Raw genomic sequence first — 23,319 nt, forward strand, 5'->3', positions numbered from 1 at the left:
AGTTGGTTCCCCCACTCCATGCTGAAAAAGTCACTCTCCCAGCCGACTGCCAGGCTGCTGGGTGGGGAAGCAGACTGGCATCCACCCCGGGCCTCGAATGGGTTTCCAAACCCCTCGGTCCTGGCCTCTTTCCTGCCATCAGCAATTATGCGTTTCCTCCCCCCAACACTCCCCACAAAGTTCACCACAGTGAGGACTTAAAAGGGGACTTGTGGAATTGTTAAACCTTCCAAGTCGAACCATTTGTGCTAACGAGCTTGGAAAAAGCTTTAATATGTTTCAGTCATGGAAAAACATATGCTCTGGTTCTGCTCACAAGTGGCCATGTCTCATTTTGCTTCATCTTCGTGCAATGGCGGGGGGCACAGGAAGCTACGGCTTCAAGGGGGAGGCGGCGGGCCAGTCTAGGGAGAGTGGTCAAGGCACACCTAGACGTCTGACATCATCACGATGGCCCCAGGCTGCCCACCGGGACACCCATGCTGAGGAGTCCAGCCCCATCACCAGGCCTGCTCCAGCTCTCCAAGCTGAGACCCAGCCACAGGCTATAAAAAGGACCCACTACAGTGGGCTTCCCTGGTGGTTCAGGCAGTGAAGAATCCGCCTGCAATGCAGGAGACCTGGGTTCAATCCCTGGGTCAGGAAGATCCCCTGCAGAAGGGAACGGCTATCCACTCCAGTATTCTTGCCTGGAATATTCCATGGACAGAGGAATTCTCTGGACAGAGTATTCCATGGACTGGCGGGCTACAGTCCATGGGGTCACAAAAAGAGTCAGACATGACTGAGCAACTAAGCATGCGTGCATATCCCTACAGTGGTGGGTCCTACAGCTTCCTTCTCAATTCTCCTTGCTGGGTAAATCATTTAGTGTCACTGGACTACAATTACTTCATTTGTAAAATGATGACAAAACCAAATCGATTATGTTGCTATGAAGATTGAGTGATAAGCATGTCCACATATCATGGCCTGGACCAGACCTTCAGTTACTATTAGTGACCTCCCCTTCTGTAAAACAGTATACTTAGAAGAAGGCTAGGCTTTGGAATAAGACAGAACTATTTCCAGATCCTAACTCTGCCACTTACTGGCTGCACAACCTTAGCAATTTGTTCTGTGCTTCCTTATCTTTCAAGCGGGACTGGTACCCACTGTTTAAGGTGGGTTTGGTAAGAGTGAAGGAAAATAGCTTCTAGGAAATGGTCCACAGCACCTGGCACATAGTAGGTGCTCAATGAATATTCATTCTCGTCCTTTCTCTTGCCCTCCAAATCCCAGCAGAACTGTCAGGGGGAGGGGAGCAGCTCTGCCCAGGCCGGCACCAACCATGACTACTGGCCTTTGATCCAGCCTTTCTGCTGTGGGGTGTGGATTCTTTCTGGGGAAAGAGGTCCAGCAGATGGGACCCAGGATGGGGAAGAAACAGGAACCCAGAACAATGGGAGAAGCAAACGTCTACTGGACTTGGAGGAGCTGACTCAAAGGCCTGTTGCTTGCAGGGCCAGAGAGGGATGGAGTCTGCTGGGCCCCACCCACCTGGAGCCGCCAGGGCCCCACTGGCCTGGGGAGCAGGCCTCCCCAGTCTGTGAGGCAAGATGTTTTTCCATCCTGACCACTAATCACCAGGCAGTGGGCTCTCTCTGCCTTTTGTACCTGCTTCCTTTTCTGGGAGGCCATGAATAATGAGACTATGGAAAATTCAGACTGTGGCTGTATTTTCCACATCACATCACTGAAACGTGTCAGTGGCCAGACTTCAGATACGGGCACCCGCCACCCACTTAAAAGCTCCTCCTCGGTGGTTTAGAATGTTTCCCTTCAAGTGCATGATTCTCACAATCGACCGATGGCGAGAACTAAAGCAAGTGGGTGAGAGATTCCACGGTTCCCTAACCTGATAGCCTCTCCTGGTGACCCCAAGGGAAAGACCCCCTGGGTTTACTGCCATGCAGTAGTCCTTTCATGGTTTTGGTTTTTTATTTTGAACATTTTGGGAGAAAAGGGGTGTTCAATGACTCTGTATATAAATGATGGGAATGCAACTAGATGCAGAAAGCATCACGATAACCTCTTCAAAACCACCCCAAATTATGGCTGCAAACTTCCATGACCTTCCCTATCAGAAATATATCTTTATATTGAGAAGGCCAAAGTTTCAGAGGAATAGGAACATTCTACTGTTCAACCATCTACCATCTAGAGAATTTAACTTCTTTAACTCCAGTGTCCTCATCTGTAAAATAACACCCACCTCTCAGTATTATAAAGATTAAAGAATACATGATGTAAAAACACCTGGTATCCAACCCAGAAAACAGTAGGTGCTCAATAATATAGAAGAACACATGAAGGCAAGAAAAACAGAGAGGACCATTTTTTTTCAAGCAAATAAAAACTCATCTACATATTTGTAGCTCTTCGCTGAATCTTATCTTCAATGATGGCTACTTCTGTTCATAGTCCCCAGCTTACTCCTTGGTCATATAACTTTCATCTGTTAAATGTGTTCACTCAACTACTAAGCGCTGACTCCCTATTGATATAGAGGTAAACACAACAGACAAGGCCTTCTCAAGTTTGTCTTCTAGATGCTTCTCCTGGCTACCACTTCATCAACTTCTGATGTTGCTTCCTAAACCTAAGAAGACCCCTCCCCATTGGTCATCACCAACTTCTCAGCATTAGGCAGACCATACACCTGGTTACTAATCTCAGATGCCACAGAAGCGATGACACAAAGGCCCTGCTTCCTGAACAGGAAACTCCAGGTCCACACAGTGTATTAAAAACCCAACTAAACTGGATCAGTTCAGTTCAGTCACTCAGCTGTGTCTGTTTGTGACCCCATGGACTGCAGCACACCAGGCTTCCCTGTCCATCACCAACTCCTGGAACTTGCTCAAACTCATGTCCATTGAGTAGGTGATGCCATCCAACCATCTCATCCTCTGTCGTCCCCTTCTCCTCCTGCCCTCAATCTTTCCCAGCATCAGGGTCTTTTTCAAATGAGTCAGTTTTTCACATCAGGTGGCCAAAGTATTGGAGTTTCAGCTTCAACATCAGGCCTTCCAATGAATATCAGGACTCATTTCCTTTAGGATTGACTGGTCTGATCTCCTTGCAGTCCAAGGGACTCTCAAGAGTCTTCTCCAACACCACAGTTCAAAAGCATCAATTCTTCGGTGCTCAGCTTTCTTTATAGTCCAACTTTCACATCCATACACGACTACAGGAAAAACTATAGCCTTGACTAGACAGACCTTTGTTGAAAAAGTAATGTCTCTGCTTTTAAATATGCTGTCTAGGTTTGTCACAGACAACTGGATATGAGGTCCCAACTCCATCAGTTGCATGATTTAGAGAAAATTATGTGCCCCCTTCCAACCCCATCTCTGTTTTCCCATCTGTACAATGAGAGATATGGTCCACAGCAGGAAAGGGAAATGGATTTCAAGAAGAGTGCTTTTCCATTTGGTTAATAGCTGCTTGAAGTGCTGCTATCTCAGGTTCTGAAACTCTGGGCTCATTCGGAAATAACCACAGTTGACTAGTGATGTCTGCCACGTGTGTGGCAGTGGGAAGGATGGCAATGTACGTGCCCATGTTTTCAACTCTGGTCTACAGGAGCTCAAATGACCCTGTAAATTCTGCCTTTTATACTTCTGAAACTCAGTGAAATCTTGCTTCACTTTATCTTTGACACAAGATCTTTCTTCACACACAATAACTTTTTCATCTGTTTGGTCTAGCACCTGAGAAAGCTTCTCAGTTACTGGGTTTCCAGGCACAGAAATCTTGCAACAAAATAAATACATGTACTAATTTATCACCACCATATTCGGTAAATCACTGCTTCTGGACCACAGAGGTCCAGGAAATTAGGTCAGAAAGGAGAATCTACATTTATTCAGTTCAGTCGCTCGGTTGTGTCCAACTCTGTGACCCCATGGACTGCAGCACGCCAGGCTTCCCTGTCCATCAGCAACTCCCGGAGCTTATTCAAACTCATGTCCATCAAGTTAGTGATGCCATTCAACTATCTCATCCTGTTGTTCCTTTCCCTTCCTGCCTTCAATCTTTCCCAGCATCAGGGTCTTTTCAAATGAGTCAGTTTTTCACATCAGGTGGCCAAAGTATTGGAGTTTCAGCTTCAACATCAGTCCCTCCAATGAATATTCAGGACTGATCTCCTTTAGGATTGACTAATTGGCCTTCCTTGCTGTCCAAGGGACTCTCAAGAGTCTTCTCCAACATCACAGTTCAAAAGCATCAATTCTTCAACATTCAACTTTCTTTACAGTCCAACTCTCACATCCATACATGACCACTGGAAATACCATAGCTTTGACTAGATGAACCTCTGTTGGCAAAGTAATGTCTCCGCTTTTAATATGCTGTCTAGGTTGGTCATAGCTTTTCTTACAAGGAGCAAGCATCTTTTAATTTCATGGCTGTGATTTTGGAGTCCAAAAAAATAAAGTTTGTCACTGTTTCCCCACATATTTGCCATGAAGTGATGGGACCAGATGCCATGATCTTAGTTTTCTGAATGTTGAGTTTAAGCCAACTTTTTCACTCTCCTCTTTCACTTTCATCTAGAGGCTCTTTAGTTCTTCACTTTCTGCCATAAGGGTGGTGTCATCTGCATATCTGAGGATATTGATATTTCTCCTGGCAATCTTGATTCCAGCTTGTGCTTCATCCAGCCCAGCATTTTGTATCATGTACTCTGCATATAAGTTAAATAAGCAGGGTGACAATATACAGCCTTGAGGTACTCCTTTCCCGATTTGGAACCAGTCTGTTGTTCCTTATCCAGTTCTAACTTGACCTGCTTACAGATTTCTCAGGAGGCAGGTCAGGAGGTCTGGTATTCCCATCTCTTGAAGAATTTTCCTGTTTGTTGTGATCCACACAGTCAAAGGCTCTGGCGTACAATAAAGCAGAAATAGATATTTTTCTGGAACTCTCTTGCTTTTTCAATGATCCAACAGATGTTGGCAATTTGATCTCTGACTCCTCTATCTTTTCTAAATTCAGCTTGAACATTTGGAAGATGGTCACATACTGTTGAAGCCTGTCTTTGAGAATTTTGAGCATTACTTTGCTAGCGTGTGAGATGAGTACAATTGTGCAGTAGTTTGAATATTCTTTGGCATTGCCTTTCTTTGGGATTGGAATGAAAACTGATCTTTTCCAGTCCTGTGGCCACTGCTGAGTTTTCCAAATTTGCTGGCATATTGAGTGCAGCACTTTCACAGCATCATCTTTTAGGATTTGAAATAGCTCAGCTGGCATTCCATCACCTCCACTAGCTTTGTTCATAGTGATGCTTCTTAAGGCCCACTTGACTTCACATTATTGGGCTTCCACTGAGTGCCAGATTCTTTCCATGACTTATCTCTTCCTTCTAAATACCCTTGGTGAAGTCACTAACTCCTCCTTTCACAGAGCAGGAACCAGTGCTCAGAGCAGTGGGGCAGATCACCCAAGGAGCAGAGATTCCAACCCATGACACTTCAGACTCCAAATCCCACTGCTCTGTTCTCCCATAAAACATACCCAAATGTCATGTTTATTCTTTCTCTTCTCTTCAGGAGGTGGAGGTGAAAAATGAAACTGACAGTGGGTCTAGACAGAAAGATGAGATCTGGGCAAACATTTAGATGACTCAATCCTCATCCATCATTTTTCCTACAGTCTGCTAGGGATGGGATCAAGAGAAGATACTCCTGCCTGATTTGGGAGACCAGCTCAACTCATCAGGTTTGGGGCATGACTGTGAATTCTCTGAGAACATTAAATACCTACCTCTGCATCCCAAACCTGCATCCCAAGTCAGTTCCCTTCCATGGGCTCTGCCTCTGATCCCAGATGCCCTGTCCTCTGGCCCACCTCCCAGAAAGCCCTCTCTACCACCAGTGGGAGTTTTAAAAAACTGCACACCACCACAAAACCCTCTCCGTGGAGGCCTGAGCTGCTACCTGGGCTCCCAGCAGTCTGCAGTGCCCTGACAGGAAAGCGGGATTTCCCCAAAGCTTCTGGGATTCTTGTAGGAGACATTCTGGGGGATTTCACAAAGGAGGGTGTCGATGGGGCGTAGATTCCTAACCATCAGGAAAACCGCATCTTTGGATCCTAGAGATGAATTTCCAAGGATACAGCCTGAACCTGCCTACACCTAGCTGGTGGGTGAGCAGAGGTGGAAATGGTTTTCAGCAAGTAGGCGACAGGCTGGGGCTGTGAGTTAGCGCTTAGTTATATCTCTGCTTATTGGTATCAGTTACACCTCAAAGACACCCCTGAGACTATGGCGGCCATGCTGCAGAGGCTGCTAGTGGGCCCAGTGTTGGGAAAGCACTGTCTTGACCTAGGACAACAGAGCCCAGGAGTTTTAGTAAGCCCTTCAGCTTACACTGGGCCCAGGACTTCTCTCAAGTCTACAGTCATGGAAACCAAGAGGTAACACAACATTCTATCTCAGGCTCCACCGGTGGCAATGTACACTGGCATAGCTGCTATGGAAAATAGTATGACAGTGCCTCCAAAAATTAAAAATAGAATTATAACATCATCCAGCAATTCCACTCTGGGTAGACACACAAAAGAATTGAAGACAGGGACTCAGAGAGAGATGTGTACACCCACACTCATCGCATATGATTCACAACAGCCAAGAAATAGAAGCAACCCAAATGTCCACTGACAGATAAATGAAAATATACACACAGTGAAATACTGTTCAGCCTTCAAAGGGAAGGAAATTCTGACACATGCTACAATATGAATGAACCTTGAGGACATAATGTTAAGTGAAATAAGCCAACAACAAGAGGACAAATAAGAATATGATTTCATTCATATGAAGTATCTAGAATAGTCAGATTCATAGGGACAGAAAATAGAAGAGTAGTTGCCAGGGGGAGGGAGGAAACGCGAGTTATTGTTTATTGCACAGTGTTTTAGTTCTGCAAGATGCAATGAGTTCTGGAGACAGGCTGCATGGCAATGTACATGTTCTCATTACTGAACTATATGCTTAAAAATGGTTGGGAGGGTAGATCTTATGTCATATATATTTTGTGTGCATGTGTGCTTAGCCACGTCTGACTCTTTGCAACCCCATAGATCATAGCCTGCCAGGCTCCTCTGTCCATAGGGTTTCTCAGGCAAGAACACTGGAATAGGTTGCCATTTCCTACTCCCGGCGATCTTTGTGACCCAGGGATCAAACCCACGTCTCTTGCATCTCCTGCAGTGGCAGGTTGGTTCTTAATCACTGCACCATCTGGGAAGCCCTTATATATATTTTACCACAATTTAAAAAATGTTTTATTAAGAACATGGGTTTTAGAGGTTTGGCAAGTAAGTAATTTGTTTTGTTTTTTTCTCTTAGTACTGGCTCTCTACTCTGCTATCTATCTTGGCTGAGCCTCAGTTACTGCATCTATACAATGGGGTCAAGAGGATATGTGCCCTGAATGGCTGTCATGAGGATTATGTGAAGGGAAGCTGGTCAGATCTCAAGCAAGAGATCCTGAGCAAGAGCCCCATAAGCAGCAGGTCTTATGTTCATCATCATCTGTTACTAATACTGTCATTTTGATTGAGTCACTGAGCACTCAATCACATCATAGCACTGACTGGTTGATCTGAACGTTACCAGGATTTACCCAGGAAAAGAGAGATAGGTGGCTTTGGAGAAGGGATGGTTAATCTGGTCACTTTCTGAGTCAAACTGATCAAATGAGGCAATGTGGTCTTTGATGTTATTTTAAAAATAGAACAAAATGGACTCATGAGCTCTGTGAGTTTTTCAGAACTATGCCAAAGATCAAGAAGGGGCAGAGCCACAGATCTTATAGTCAGACTGAAAAGGCCCCAAGCTAGTCTGGAAGGATCTCCAGGCCCTAATAGCCCGGGACAGCCAGCTACCTGCACAGGGACCTCTTCCGCCCCTGACATGCTCAGGCTACTCAGAAGCCCCAGAAATCATCTTGTTCTGCAGCCGTCAGCCTAATGAGATTTCAAGTTCAATCACTGTCATTTATTTGGCCTGCCTATTGGCACCAAGCAAAAGCAGTGTGTTCTATTTCTAAGCAAAAGTTTCCAGATTCCAAGCCCTGAAGCCAGACTTTTTGCAGGACACAGATGACTGGCCCTTGACTTTCAGCCGGATTAAGCGAAATCCTGTCCCCACCAACGCCTATGCCATCCAAACCACGGCTTCCTGGCTCTTTTGACTGGGGATTGTGTGGAACCTCCATACCTGATACAGACGCCCGGTATGTTCCTAACAGCATGAATTTCCAACTCCTTGGCTGGGCTCTTGAAGCCCTTTCTGATCTAATTCCTGCCTCCCCGCAGCCTCATCTGTGGCTCCCGCAAGTACGCCTCCAGTTCTGGCATTCTAAACTCTGCAGTGTGCCTCAGACACATGTTCTATTTCCGCATGCCTCCCTGATCATGAACAAAGAATGCTTCTGCAAGGAATGCCCTTCCTCCCCACAACTGAGAACTCCTAGACACCGTTCAAAATACTGCTGAACTGCCACCTCTTTCAGGAAGCCTGCCAAGATGTGTAAAGTGGCTGAGACTTTACTTACAAGGTGGTAAGTGAGCTGGTCACAGTTTCATGGCTACTGGCAGAGACAAGAGACTCCTGGATCAGAGACAAAGGACTTTATTGCTGACAGCCCAGAAGCAGCATGACCTTCATGTCTGGGACAGTTCTCCTCACCCTCCAGTCCCAGGAGGCAATGTGGAAGGGCCCAGGTGGATGAAGTGTGTGTAGTAGGTATGCATCACAGCTGAGAAATCTCAAGCTTAGAGCACCAAATCTTATGTAATGGACTGCAAGCAAATATGCCCTCTGCCAAGAAGTAGAGCCACTTGCTGTACAAATATCCTTGAAAAGATAGGCTGGGGAGGGGGGATCAGGATGGGGAATACATGTAACTCCATGGCTGGTTCACGTCAATGTATGACAAAACCCACTACAATATTGTAAAGTAATTAGCCTCCAACTAATAAAAATAAATGAAAAAAAAAAAGAAAAGATAGTCTGAAACCAAAAGGCAACTACTACATCTGCTCATAAAACCTGCAGAAACTCCAGAGACCAGGAAGGATTGTTTCCTAACAAAATCTACCTCATCTGACACACACAACGCTCCCACCTCTGCCTCAGGAAATACATATGAATCCATGTTGTAATGACCCATTTACTTTTTTGTTTCACTGCTATTCTGGGTCCTCTTTGCTGTCAGGGACCATCTCTTACATGTATTTGCCAGACACACATGAAGTGCTCAGTGAACGTGCAAATAAATGGGTGAGTTGAATAACTAATACTCGAAATTCTGACAGCCATGGTTTGGAGGTAATCAAATAATGATAAAACACAGAGAGTTGACATTTACTGACTGCTTATTTGTACATTCTAGTTGCTGTATGGTTTTGTTATCCCAATTGTTTTGTTTTATCCTCACGAAGCACTATGTGCAAGGTACTTCGATGGACTCGCTTTACATACGGGGAAACCAAGGTTTGCAGCAGTTAATGGGTCTCACCAGTCACACAGCTAACAGCAGTGGAGCTGTATTCTACGCTGGCTCTTCCTGGGCCCAAGCCTTACCCAACCCCTGAAGTGTTCCTCCTCTCAGAGGGTACCTAAGCTTTGGTTTGGGGTGTTTGTGGAAGTGGCCAGAGAAGAAAGGAGGGAGGGCCTGTCTTTTTGTGTTTACAGAGGTGGCGGCAGTAGGCTGCACATCATCACCACCTACTCCAGGGTGTGACTCACAGCCCAGCAACCATGGCCAGGGACATGGAACACACAGACAGTCCCTGCTGGAATGTCACACCTTCCTAATCTGCCCCACACTGGGCCAGATGGTATCTGGTCTTGGGAACAGACTGGCATGCAAAACTGACCCTTCTTCCTGAGGAAGAGGAGGGATGAGATAAATCTGCAGAGAACTCTATGTTGCCTACAACTTACAATTCTCAAACAGTGATTCCCCTTGCCCTTACTAATAATCAAAGAAATGGAAACAAGGAGAAGACACAAGTGGTCACCCACTATAACACCCCATTGCAGGCGAGGGAGAACTGGTGAAGTTATTTCAGAAATCGCTGCTGACAGCAAAAACAGTACAACCGTCTGGAGGAAAATCGTAACATCTCTCAAAATCTTACATCGTATACACTTTGACACAGCAATTTAATTTCTAGGATTTACACAAAGAAAAACTTGCAATATTGTTCAAAAATAGAGATAGATGTCTACAGCAAAATTGTAAATAGTTCACAAACTCTTTTTAAAACATTCAAAACATATAGAAATCTATGGAGGCAAAGTCTCTGCAAAGTTAATTTCTCCCAGAGGTAACTATAGTAATGATTTTGTATACATTTTGCCAAGTGTTTTAATGTATACTTTTTTTTCTAAAAAATGAGATAAACTGTATGTATAAAATATGAGCTCCCCTGGTGGCTCAGAGGTAAAGAACCTGACTGCCAATGAAGGAGATGTGGGTTCAATCCCTGGACAGGAAGATCCCCTGGAGAAGGGAAATGGCAACCCCCTCCAGTATTCCTGCATAGGAAATCATTTCCATGGACAGAGGAGCCTGCGGGCTACAGTCCAGGGGGCTGCAAAGAGTCAGACATGACTTAGCCACTGAGAGTGCATGCACATATATCAAGTATATCTTAAATATACCGTCATATATGTAAAGCATCATATTGCTTTACAATTGCTTTTTCTTCACTTAATGTTTCATTGAAGACATCCTTTTATACCAACATATATGAAACCTGTGTGCAACTGGTTCATCAACTTCACAGTATTTTGATTTTGCATGTGGAATCACAAATTCCTTCTTGAAGGACATTTAGGTTGCTGCTGCTGCTGCTAAGTCACTTCAGTCGTGTCTGACTCTGTGCGACCTCATGGTCTGCAGCCCACCAGACTCCCCCATCCCTGAGATTCTCCATGCAAGAGTACTGGAGTGGGGTGCCATTGCCTTCTCTGATATTTAGGTTGAGGAGAGTACAATTTAATATTGCCAGGTTATAGCTCAAAAAGAAATGCCTACTCCTTAAACATTGCTCTCTTAGATCAACTTTATTTATTTGGGGACTGCTTATCCACTTTTTGGAATGATTCAGAGCTCTTCAATTTTCCCTATAATTCCTTCCTACTGGATGAAGGCATAAGGGCCTTATGCTTGGCCAGAAATTACTAATCAATGCAAAATAGAAACCTAGACACACAAAAGGACCCAAGTGTCTGGTTACAGGACTATAGAACTGCACATTCACAAGAGACTATGGATCACTCTTAGAACCACAAGCGTGTTGTTTCTATAGAAACCAAGATACATCCTGCCAACCTGGCCCCATCCGGGAACTTGTTAGCACCTGAACATCACTTATGCTTCTTCTTATTCATTAGGTCCATCTTTCCTTCTGTTTGTAACTCCAATACCCAAACCAGTCACTTATGACTCATGAGAACAAGAAGTGCAGGGTGAGTCAGGCTCAAAGCAGGGAGCACAAGCTTCTAGCAAAATACATGACTCAGAGGGTGAGGCAGGGCTCTAGAGAACTTAGCCCCAGGCCACAGACATCAGTGGGAAGAGGCCATGGAGTCCTGAAACACATCCTCAGCTTCCAGGGGAATTCCACTTTTGCAGTAGGTTCCTGGGACCCAGGGGAGAAGCCAGTCAGAACCCAGTGTTAATTACTTTTCGGTAATAATGAGCCTCACACAAAGAGCTTTATAAACCTCTCCTTAAAGACTCACCCAGTGTTGTGAACCGAGGATGGTTAGCTTCATTGGATAAAGAAAGAAACAGAACCACAGAGGACAGAGCGTATGAGGGTTAGGATAGGTTTGAACCTAGGTGAGCCTTACACCTTGTTCAGACTTCACTCTGCCCCCAGACTGACAGACAGAGAAGGGCAACATCTCCCGGGACTTGGCAATGCACTCAGCCCCCCAATATACACCCAAAAGAACTCTCCAGGAGGCTGAACCTTTGGGTAGTGACCAAAGTTCTCCAAGGCAGGGATCCTTAACCTCTGGGATTTAATGCCTGAAGATCTGAGGTGACACTGATGTCATAATAATAGAAATAAAGTGCACAATAAATGCAATGCATTTAGTCATTCCAAAACCATCTCCCCCACCCTGGACCATGGGAAAAATTGTCTTCCATGAAACAGGTCCCTAGTGCCAAAAAGGTTGGGGACTACTGCAAGGAACCTGTGCCTGCTGCTGATGCATTTCTGTTCAAATAAACTGCAATGACTGGTCAGCATGGTGCCCTCTGTAATTCCATAAAATCTATACAGCCGACTTCAGCCTCAGAAATCATGGCAGAGGGACCAGACAAAGCCAACACCTCACCTGCAGTTACTCTGTGATAAACGAACGAGCTGGGGACAAGGAAGAACTCAAGGTCTCCTGGGGAAAGAGGCCATTCAACATGCTTTCTCTGCCCACACTCCTGCTGAGTCTCTCTGGGCTTTGAAGTAACAGGATGTTTACTGTTCAATGGGAAACAAACAAATCTTGAAGTCCAGCCACACTGACCATCTGTCTTCCCCCAGACTTGAAGACAAATAACAAGCAAAGCATCTTCACGGCAGAGAAGACGACATTGAGTTCACACTGGCGGAGAAGTCCATCGCCATTTTCCACAGTCTGCTGTCTATCCTGATTGTTCTCGTGGACAAGGAAATCATGGGATGACTCAAATCATTACTCTCTGGACAAATCTGGTAGTGAAATTTGTCTACCTAGGCCCTCAGAAGTTTCAAGAAATATCTTGGAGCTGGTTGTCTGTGATTGAAACAGTGGGTTCAAGTAAGGTATGTTCAGCTGGAGAAAATACCTTATTATGTATGATATTTTAAATCATACTCTAATGTGAAAACAGAAAAGACAACAGATGCACAACGTGCTGAGCTCTGTAGTTCTGAGTTATATTTTAATGAGTACACGTCCCTTCAAAATGGTGCCTTGGGTAATTGGGCCAGATGCTTCGTATCTGGGGACACAGTTATAAACAAAAGCCTTGTATGTGTGCATAATGGCTTATCTGCTCTCCGGCTTCCAACACGCCACTTCCCTCCTAACCCACTGCATGAAAGCAGCAGAGCCGTGGTCAGCCCACCCAGTGGCCCATCAAGGGAGACAGGCGGAGGCTCCACACAAAAGCTTCACAGAAAGACGTCAGACCATATCACAGTCGCCCGTGCGCTCAGGTGAAATAACAAGCTGCCATGTCCTTTCCCCTTTCGAGTGTGAAAGCAAAAACAGACCAATGCCTTGCACGTACTGTGCTAGGTTTTCTAGACGGGCATATAGTGTTACTGTCTGTGACTTTCCATGGGCCTGCTCGGGTTACCATATGTATGAATACACATCCCAGCATCTGAAGAAAGGAAAATATGGGGTGTTTGGTGGTTATGTTTAATTGAATTCATCTGGGAGTTTTAAATCCTGAGAATTCAGCCCCTATTTATAGTAGTTTAAGGTTTGAACAGCTTACGATTTTTTGTCCTTTTGAGAGGCAAGCCTCCCTTTTCCATCCCAGGGAATGCTTCATCGACACATAACGCATTTTCCAGAGCCAACGGTAAAAACCATTAAATTGCCAGACTATGGAATGGGACAATGGTGACGATGTTCAGCCATTCTTATGCCTCTGAAGGCAATCTAGTTACGGCTTCCCACTCAGACACAAAGAGAATTCAAACGCAAGAATTCTGTGGGCATCTGAAACCAGACCTTGTTTCTCTGACTCTTGGCAAGACACTTGACAACAAGCGAGGCTCTGCAGTAACATACCATTGTTCTTGCCACATGACCTCCCTTTCACAGGCGCCTTGTAAAGTCTCCAGTCTGTTCTCTCAAGACCCCATGCAATTCAGAAGGCACTGGCCAGTCAAGCATCAGATGCCCTGGGTCACTCTCCTACTCAAATTGGAGTTTATTCTCATAGAAAAACTTGCTGAGTTAAGAACCCAAGGGCCTGTGCAGGAATCTGGAAAAACTCCGTGATTCTCCACCTTCTGGGTTTCTTGGATGTGTCTCCTCCTGTCACCCTCCTGAATTCTCAGGACGATCATACACAGGGGTTCAGGTTATGCACCGCACAGGGGTGTACCTGCAGGTCCTCCATCTCACAATCAACATGTGAACTTGCAAAAGCAGCCCTGGGAATTCTGGGCCCCCCAGCTGAGCCCAGAGCAGGGACACACAGGCTGTGCAGACCCTGGAAAACTGGCACAAACTTGGGGGCTGCAGCACACAAGTGCAGGCGCTGCTCCCTGACCCACGTCCACTCTTGGCATCTTTGAGATCTTGTCTCTCACCAATCGGCCATTCTCAGAGCTTGGTTCCCCCTGCCATAATGCTCCAAGCCTGACACAACTGCCTTACTTGGAGGGCAGAGCAGGGAGCTTGGGATGTATATCAGGGCCTCCAGCAGTTACAAAGATGCTCACAGCAGTGCTGCTGCCCTCTGGGCTCTGGGAGGCTTCCCAGAACAAAACTATGCAATCATACAATCATACACCTTTTTTTCTTGAACACAAAAGCTTTTTTTGTAATCCACATCCCTGAGAGTTGTGTTTCCCCTGTTCCCTCACAGAGACTTAAATCTGGAATACTCTAAAGCTTTTCCCTCTTGGTACCATCTCTTTGTCTGGTTTTTCTTTTTTCTTTTTCTATTCTCTTTCTTTCTCTCATTTCTCCCACCTTCAAAAGCTGGCCTCTCCTCTCTCCTGACCTTAGTCAATCCTACCTTTGCTTCACAGGCTTCTGTACTTTCAGAGTTGGGAGAGATGGTGAAAATCACTGCCTCATTAAAAGATGGGGGGAAATGAGGTGACCTAGTTTGTAAGTGACAAACTCATGCTTCCAGCCTGTGACACTGGGTCTCTTTCCATTTCACCACATGGCTTGCCCCCCATCAGCTCCCAGGTCCCTTGAATGGGGGGTCAGTACTATCATACAAAGCTGACTGGACTCCCCCTGCCTGCAGTAAATGTCTGAGTACTGTGTCAAAAACAAGCAAAAAGAACCCATCAAGTCAGCAGAGGAAGAAAATAATAAAGACTAGAGAGGAAATAAAAGAGAAATTTTTTAAAAACAGAAAAAAATCAATAAAACCAAGAGCTAGTTCTTTGAAAGGGTAAACAAAATCAACAAAACTCTGGCCAGATCTGCCAAGATGAAAAGAGAAAGAACCCAAATAAACAAAATAAGAAGTGAAAGATGTGAAATCACAATTGATGTTACAGAAATACAAAGACCATAAGAGAATACTATGAACATTAGACTCTGTGGGAGAAGGCGAGAGTGGGATGTTCAGAGAGAACAGCACTGAAACAAGTATACTATCAAGGGTGAAACAGATCACCAGCCCAGGTTGGATGCATGAGACAAGTGCTCGGGGCTGGTGCACTGGGAAGACCCAGAGGGATGGGGTGGGGAAAGGGCGTGGGATGGGGCACACATGTAAATCCATGGCTGATTCATGTCAATGTATAACAAAAACCACTACAATATTGTAAAGTAATTAGCCTCCAACTAATAAAAATAAATGGAAAAATAAAAAAAATAAAAAATAAAAAAAAGAGAATACTATGAACAATTATATGCCAACAAATTGGACAACTTAGAAGAAACAGACAAGTTCTGAGAAACATAGCCACCAGAACTGAATTGAAAAGAAACAGATAATTTGAACAGACTGAGCACTAGAAGTGAAATAGAATCTGTATTTAAAAAAAAATAAAAACCACCTTCCTGCAAACAAAAGTGCAGGACCAGATGGCTTCACTGGGGAGTTCTATCAAGCATACAGAGAACTTACACCGATCCTTCTCAAACTCTTTCAAAAGACTGAAGAGAATAGCCCTAAAGTCATTTTATGAAGTTACCAACACCCTGATATCAAAATCGGACAAAGACAATACCAAAAAAGAAAATTACAGGCTGATATCTTTGATGAATATAGACGCAAAACTTCTCAACAAAATATTACCAGACCAAATCCAAAAACACATAAAAAGATCTTACATCATGATCAAGTCGGATTCATCCTACAGTCATAAGGATGGCTCAGCATCACAAATCAATCTATGTGATATACCATATCAACAAAAGAAAAGACAAAAACCTCATGATCATCTCAACAGATGCAAAAAAGTATTTGATAAAATTCAACATCCATTCATAATAAAAAACTCTTACCAAAGTGGGTATAGAAGGAACATATCTCAACATAATGAAAGCATACCCACTGAAGTTAATCTTCAACAAAGGAGACAAGAACATACAATGGGAAAGACAGCAAGTGGTGTTGGGGCAGCTGGACAACTGCATGTAAATCAGTAAAGTAAGAGCATACTCTCACACCATAAAAATAATCTCAAGATGGCTTAAGACTTAGACATAAGACACGACCATAAAATTCCTACAAGAGAATACAGGCAAAACATTCTCTGACATAAACTGTACCAATGTTTTCTTAGCTCAGTCTCCCAGGGCAATAGAAATAAAAGCAAAAATAAATAAGTGGGATTTAAACTTGCAAGCTTTTGCACAGCAAAGGCAACCATAAACAAAATGAAAAGACAACCTATGGACTAGGAGAAAATATTTGCCAATGATGTGATCAACAAAGGCTTACTTTTTAAAATTTACAAAAAGTTCACATAATTTAATAATAAAAAATAACTCAATAAAAAAAACAGCAGAAGACCTAACTAGACATTTCTCCAAAGAAGATAAACAGATGGCCAAGAGGCACATGTTCAACATCACTAATTCTTAGAGAAATGCAAATCAAAGTTACAAGATACCACCCTCAGCCAAAAAAAGAATAAAATAATGCCATTTGCAGTAACATGGAGGCAACTAGAGATTATCATACTAAGAGGAGTCAGAAAGAGAAAGACAAATACCATATGATATCACTTATATGTGGAATCTAAAACATGATACAAATGAACTTATTTATAAAACAGAAACAGATTCACAGTCATAGAAAGGAGAAAGGGGGTGGGGAGGGATAAATTAGGAGTCTGGGGTCAGCAGATACAAACTATTATATAAAAAGACAAACAACAAGGTCCTACTGTATAATACAAGGAACTATATTCAACATCCTGTAATACACCTTAATGGAAAATAATATGAAAAAGAATACATATATATGTGCATATAACTGAATCACTTAGTTATATACCAGAAATGAACACAATATTGAAAATCAACTATACTTCAATAAAAATAAGTAAATAAAAAAAATTTTTTAAAAAAGAACCCATTGACTACCAACCACAGTAACACCATCTCCCTAGTGGTTATGGGTACACTGCTTCTCTTCTTATGATAAGGTCACAAGGGGTCAGGTTTTATCCCTGATCCCCTCGGAAGGCTGGGGATGCATTAGGCACCGCAGAGGGAGGAACATGTGGTGGGAAGTTTGCATAAGGCTCCTGGGCACAGAGAGGCTGGCCATTTCCAGCCCCACAGAGGAGGCGCTTCATACAATGGACTTGAATTACATGGCAGCCACTCCGTCTGCTCCTCACCAGGCCTCTGCATCTGAAACCAGCCACCTCTTTGTGAAGATAAGGTGCAGCAGAGTCACCTCTGATCTGGAAGTCTGGAGAGCAGTGACATCCTGGGTCACCCTCCAACCTGTGCCAGGCCTTCCTTCTGTGACATGACGCCCCTCTCGTCATTCAGAATCTATAATTCTCTAAAATGCAGCCCACCTCCAGACTAAGCAACAGGTTACTGAGTAGCAAGTGCAAGCATAAGGGGCCCAAGTGTGAAGCCTGGAGCAGAAGGATGCCTTTCTCTTGGGCCACTGGGTTTCACTGGAAGTTTTCTTGCTCTCAAACTGCCAGACCAGACCTGGGATCAGAAAGGTTGTGGGTCTGGCCAGCGGCTTTAGGGGATTTTCAGGTTAGAGGCACTGGGTCTTGTTACCAGAAACCCCCAACCAATACACCCGACACTTCAGTGTTCCCCTTTCAAGGTCGAGAGCAGCCGTGCAAATGAAAACCGAATTTGCCATGTCCTGCCATTTCTGAGGCAAAGTGATAGAAGCAGAGCCTGTTACTGGACTGCACCTGTCTGGCCAGAAATGTAGGAATTGGGGGATCTAGGCAGATACAAGGCAGGAGAGGCGCACGGGAGCTCCCTCCTTTCTGCCCACGGTCTGAAGTCTGGGTCACCTTTGGCAGGCTTAGCAAGGGAATGTGTGCATCGGGATGTGAGTGCAAGGAAGATGACAACTCACGTGGCTCCTTTTGCCTTCTTCATCTCCCATCGACGTAATGACTGTCTCTGAGAAGACCATCTGTCCAGTCCGGTTGTTTGTGATCTACAGGAGAACAGGGACAGTGAGTGTGAAACAGAAGGGATTCTGGACAAATCCAAGTTGTTGGTTTTTTGCTGCTTTCTATTTTCTGAAGCAGCAGCATCTGTCAAAGTAGACAGAATGCCCGCTCCTCCCTGTGTTTCTGAACTCCACCAGCAGCATCAGAACAGTGATTAAGAGAGAGTGCAGAGTCTACAGCATGGGGCTGCCAAGGGGAGGACTGAGGAAGTCTGTGTAAGGCACGCGAACATTTAACACTAGCTATTTTTATCATTCTTGGGGCTTATTCAAGCTCCAAGTCAAGTTTCTTTTCAACAACTACAGGCCTGGGTAGTGAAGGAAGCAGGTTTTAGCTAGAGCAGCCCCTTCCTGATTCTGGGGAACTGTTTTGTTTCCTCAAGAAAGTGCTTAATTATGTGGCAGCCTTGACGGGAGGGGAACTTGGGGGAGAATGGATACAGGTGCATGTATAGCTGAGTCCCTCTGCTGTCCACCTGAATCTATCACAACACTGTTAACTGGCTATACTCCAGGACAAATAAAAAGTTAAAAAAAAAAAAAAAAGAAGTGCTTAAGCATGCTGAGAGAAGGCCTGGCCCCCTATTCCTTTCGCTATTGTCTGCCTGGCTTCTGTAGCCAGGAGTGGGCACGTTAAAGCTGAGCCTTAGAAGCCTGATTGGAAGCCTGATTGAAACTCAGGCCACTCTCGCCCCATCCAAGGCCAGGTCTAACCCTCATGTTGGTGATAAAAGAACAGAGAGAACCTCAGGAGCTAGGGGATCCGTGTTCTTTGACCCCTGGCTCAGAGACCAACGGCCGTCTAGTATGTAACCTGGAACAAATCGTTTCTGTTCTCTGATTCACAGTTTTCTCATTTCTAGGTCATCTTTAAAGTTCCTGCCAGCTCTAATATCACAGGCGTCTGCAGCCAAAACAAAGTGGAAACTCTTAGCCTAATGTGCAACAGTGGATCAAATTCCAGGTCTAATTCCAGTTCTGAGGCATAAGGATCATGTCTTCACCAACATACTTTAAAATTTTTTATGTAAATAATTCCTTTCTCCAGCAAAGAAATGATGTCTTCTTCCTTTTATACCAGATTTTCACAAGATTAACCAATGCTATATATTTTTAAAATTATACAGTCCTGTATGTAAAGATCCAGGGACTTCTCTGAGGTTTGATTACACTAAGGTGCATTTTTGTATTCCTAGGAAGAGAAATATGTACAATGTTTTCCAAACCTGTTTCACCACTGAGCTCTTCTTTTATAAAGCATCATGCAGGACAGGAGCTCCATGGAACCCACTCAAGAACTACTATACCATGCAGATGCCATAACTTCACCATAAGAACAACGGCAATATTAACAGTAAGAAAAATTTGCTGCTGCATAATGCTTTACTGTTTACAACATCTCTCACACACTTTAACTCTTTTGGCCCCCACGACACCATAAGGTATTACAGATGCTGATTTTCCTATTTCTTAAACATGGTTAGTGAGGGTCACATAGTTGAAAATCATACTTGTTACTAGCAGGACACACACTTGGGTATTCTGACATTCACAAGGAGCAAATTTAAGCAGCAGCCAAACCTATTGGCTAATTATTGTCAGAAAGGATGACTGAATATTGGTTTTGACAGGAATAAAATAATCACTTTTGGAGACAAAGACTGGAATTCTCCAGTCTTCAGATGAGCAATGCTAAAGGATTCTGTTTGGCAGGTGGCTCATTCATTTCTGTGGGGGGTGTGCTCTGGAGCTGGGGCTGTGAGTGCATAGTGGGACTAGAGCCACACAAAGGCCACTTTATAGTCAAGGCAATGGCCCATGAGAATTGACCCTTTAATCCGCTCTGGCACAGAAATGCTATTGTGTCAGCTCAGTCATTACCTGGACACTTGAACAAAAGCAAGGCTCTTTTGTGAGAATCTTCATGGCCTTGTGCATAGGCCTTGAGATGAGATCAGAGGTCAACTTTACAGCCTCTAACAATGACCCAACATCTGCACACCAGACTCTCTTTAAGAGAAAACAGGCCACATGATTTGATCTCAAAGCCCTACCTAAGTCACCCTGGAGACATCTCATGCTGGGGGCAAGTGAAGGCCACCTTCCTTTGCAATGTTTTCTTCCTCAAGTCAGACTGAGAACAAACCTGCTCACTCCTCAAGCAAGATTTTGGACCAAGAGACACTTAGACACATGATAGGTTGGAAAACAGGCCACTGTAAAATTTTGAATGGATAGCCAGCAAACAGATGAATGTTTCATCTTGTGGCAATAGAGGTTTTCCATTCTGAAGACTTGAGTATATCACATCTGAGCTCCTCCTAAGGAGATGGTAAAGATCTATTCAGCGCAACATGAACTCTATTTCAACTCCCTACTGAATCACAGATAAAAACCTGTGAGATAAATTCCTCAAATTCAATACTGGGAAAGTCTTTCTCTAAACACTTATTTGCTTCCTTCTTTCAAGTAATAAAAATCCCTGAACATTCCTTTGCAATTGGACTGGCAGGAAGACTAGAGTTAAATTTATTGCTCCAATGCAAAAGCAATTTATGTTTTTGATACATATCTTTCCCCTTTGAATAATCTCCCTCATTCCCTCTGGCTTTTAACCTGTATTTTACCATCTTTATGTGTATTTTTGACTTGTGTATCAAATATGTAAACATCTGCACACCAGACGCTCTGAAAGAGGACACAGGTCACAGCTTAATCCGCTGATGGGACTGGGCACTGAAAAAAGGAGGAAGTGCTGGCCACAACTTACCTTGTGAATTTCTCGGTGGACATGGATGGTATTATTTCCCACCTTGGTTTCTGTGTTGGTCTCGTTGTGGTAGCTGGGAGGTAAGTGTGCTAGGTTCACTTCTGATGATGTTTTAGCAGCAGCCTCTTCGGCTTCCATCTAATTAAATCAATGAATTTAATGAGCAATATTGTTTTCTCCTGATACACATCAGAGTCCATTAGAAAAAAGAACTACTTCTCTTTTCCTCTTCTGCAATAACAATGGTGCTGCTGATAAGTACCACTGAGAACTGAGTAGAACAAGACATTGTTCTAAATCTTTTCATATATTATCGTCTTACATCTCACAGTCTCCCTATGGGGTGGGTGTTAATGTCCCCGTTTCACAAGTGGGGCAACTGAGGCTCAGGACTACTAGGTAACTTCCCAAGATTCCCAGGGAAGGGCAGCGTTGGGGTTTGAGAATGCCCCCATTGAGCAATCTTGACCCCTGAGAGATGCTCTTGGTGCCACTCCCATCTCCCCATGTCCTAATCAGGAGGTCACTCACATGCAATTCCCTTACATGCCAGCAACCAACTCTGTTTCTCTGAGAGCATTCTCTGACTACAGAAGCGTGTTCAGTCTGCACAGGGCCAAGTGTTAGGTAGTGAACACCCCAGGGACAACTCTCAATCCGGGAAGAACAGCCTGTGAGGTTGAGTTCCCCAGTGCCCTCTCCGCCCAGGGGGACAGTTTCTCTCTCTCCGAGGACCTCAGAGAGATGGAACCCTAGATGTCCCTAGAAGTCACCTGCTCATCAGCACAGCCTTTATTGCCTTCTTCCTTTTCCATCTCACTCCCCTACTTCCCCCTAGTGTTTTTGGGATCACATCACAAATAAATTACATGCACGCTAATTCGCTTCAGTTGTGTGTGACTTTGCAACCCTACGAACTGTAGTCCATCAGAATCTTCTGTTCATGGGGAGTCTCCAAGCAAGAATACTGGAGTGGGTTGCCATGCCCGCCTTCAGAGGATCTTCCTGACCCAGGGGTCAAACCTGTGTCTCCTGTGGCTCCAGTACTGCCAGCGGATTCTTTACCGCTGAGCCACTGGGGAAGGCCTGCAAATAAATTATTCGCTCCCAAATCCTTGTTGCAGGGCTGAGTGGGGGTGGAGACCAACCTAGGACAGCCCTTCCCCATGACTGGTAGGGTCACAGTTAAGAGTCCTTCCCCTTCCACCTTCTGAGCACGAGAGCCCTGAAGGGGTTCAGATGACTCATTCCGTGGGACACCCTTCTTCTGGCCCGTCTTACACAAGTGTTCTTTGCTAATGTAGGTTTCTGAGGCCACTGTCCTCCAGTCATGAGCATCCATGGCATCTCTACCAGACACATCAGCCAGATTGAATCTGTACCCACTTCCAGACCCAGACTTGATGAGCGGGCTAGTGACAGTTGGACCGGTCACAGCCAACTGGACTCAAACAGAAGCCACATCATGGACTAGCTGAGCCAACCAGACACTCTCTCTAGGAATCTAAAATGAGAGACACAAAGAGAAGCTGTAACTGGTGGTTGGCAATTCCCCAACAGTGCAGTCTTGACTCTCGGCTATTTTTATTCCTTTAAATGAATCCTCAAAAAGGATTTTACTATTTAAAAAAAAGAAATCACTGTTCTCTATTCCCTTATATACTATAAGAGGTCCATCTTTCCCAATCTTTCCCAACCAGGTTTGCTGAGCTAGGTATACACGGGGAAAGAATTCCCATGTCTCAATGGAACACAGAGACACTGCACTAGAACTGGAAGCATGAAGAAAATCTAGTCAGCATAAAGGCCCAGAAAACCAAACGAGGACTTGGTCAGCAGCCACTGTGCACTGTGTTCGACCCTGAAACAACTCCTGACATGTCTTAAACCTGATCACTGCCTCCATGCCTGGGCAACAGCTATGTCTGAGTCATTGCACTAGTCCCTTCCATATCTCCTTGTGTATTCACAGCAACTCTATGAGGAAGTATTATTTGCCTCATTTGCAGATGAAGAAAATGAGGTTGACAAAAGTGGAGGAATGTCTAAGGTCATTACATTCTTAGTAAGTGGCAAAACTTAGATTAGAACTCAGGTCGGTCTGACCCCAAA

At 44.4% G+C, this 23,319-nt stretch overlaps 1 protein-coding gene across 1 annotated transcript in view; it reads right to left on the minus strand.

Annotated features, from left to right (window-relative positions):
* The window catches only part of DKK3 (dickkopf WNT signaling pathway inhibitor 3), a 50,460-nt gene that overhangs the window by 21,341 nt on the left and 5,800 nt on the right, over positions 1–23,319 (minus strand). Inside the window, exons 3-4 of the mRNA XM_020904943.2 lie at positions 21,208–21,345; positions 18,339–18,422 (exon numbers count right to left, since the gene is read on the minus strand). Coding sequence (XP_020760602.1) covers positions 18,339–18,422; positions 21,208–21,345 — 222 coding nt within the window. The remainder of the gene's footprint in view (positions 1–18,338; positions 18,423–21,207; positions 21,346–23,319) is intronic.

Source organism: Odocoileus virginianus, chromosome 10 (assembly GCF_023699985.2).
Source record: "Odocoileus virginianus isolate 20LAN1187 ecotype Illinois chromosome 10, Ovbor_1.2, whole genome shotgun sequence".
NCBI classification, from domain to species: Eukaryota; Metazoa; Chordata; class Mammalia; order Artiodactyla; family Cervidae; genus Odocoileus; species Odocoileus virginianus.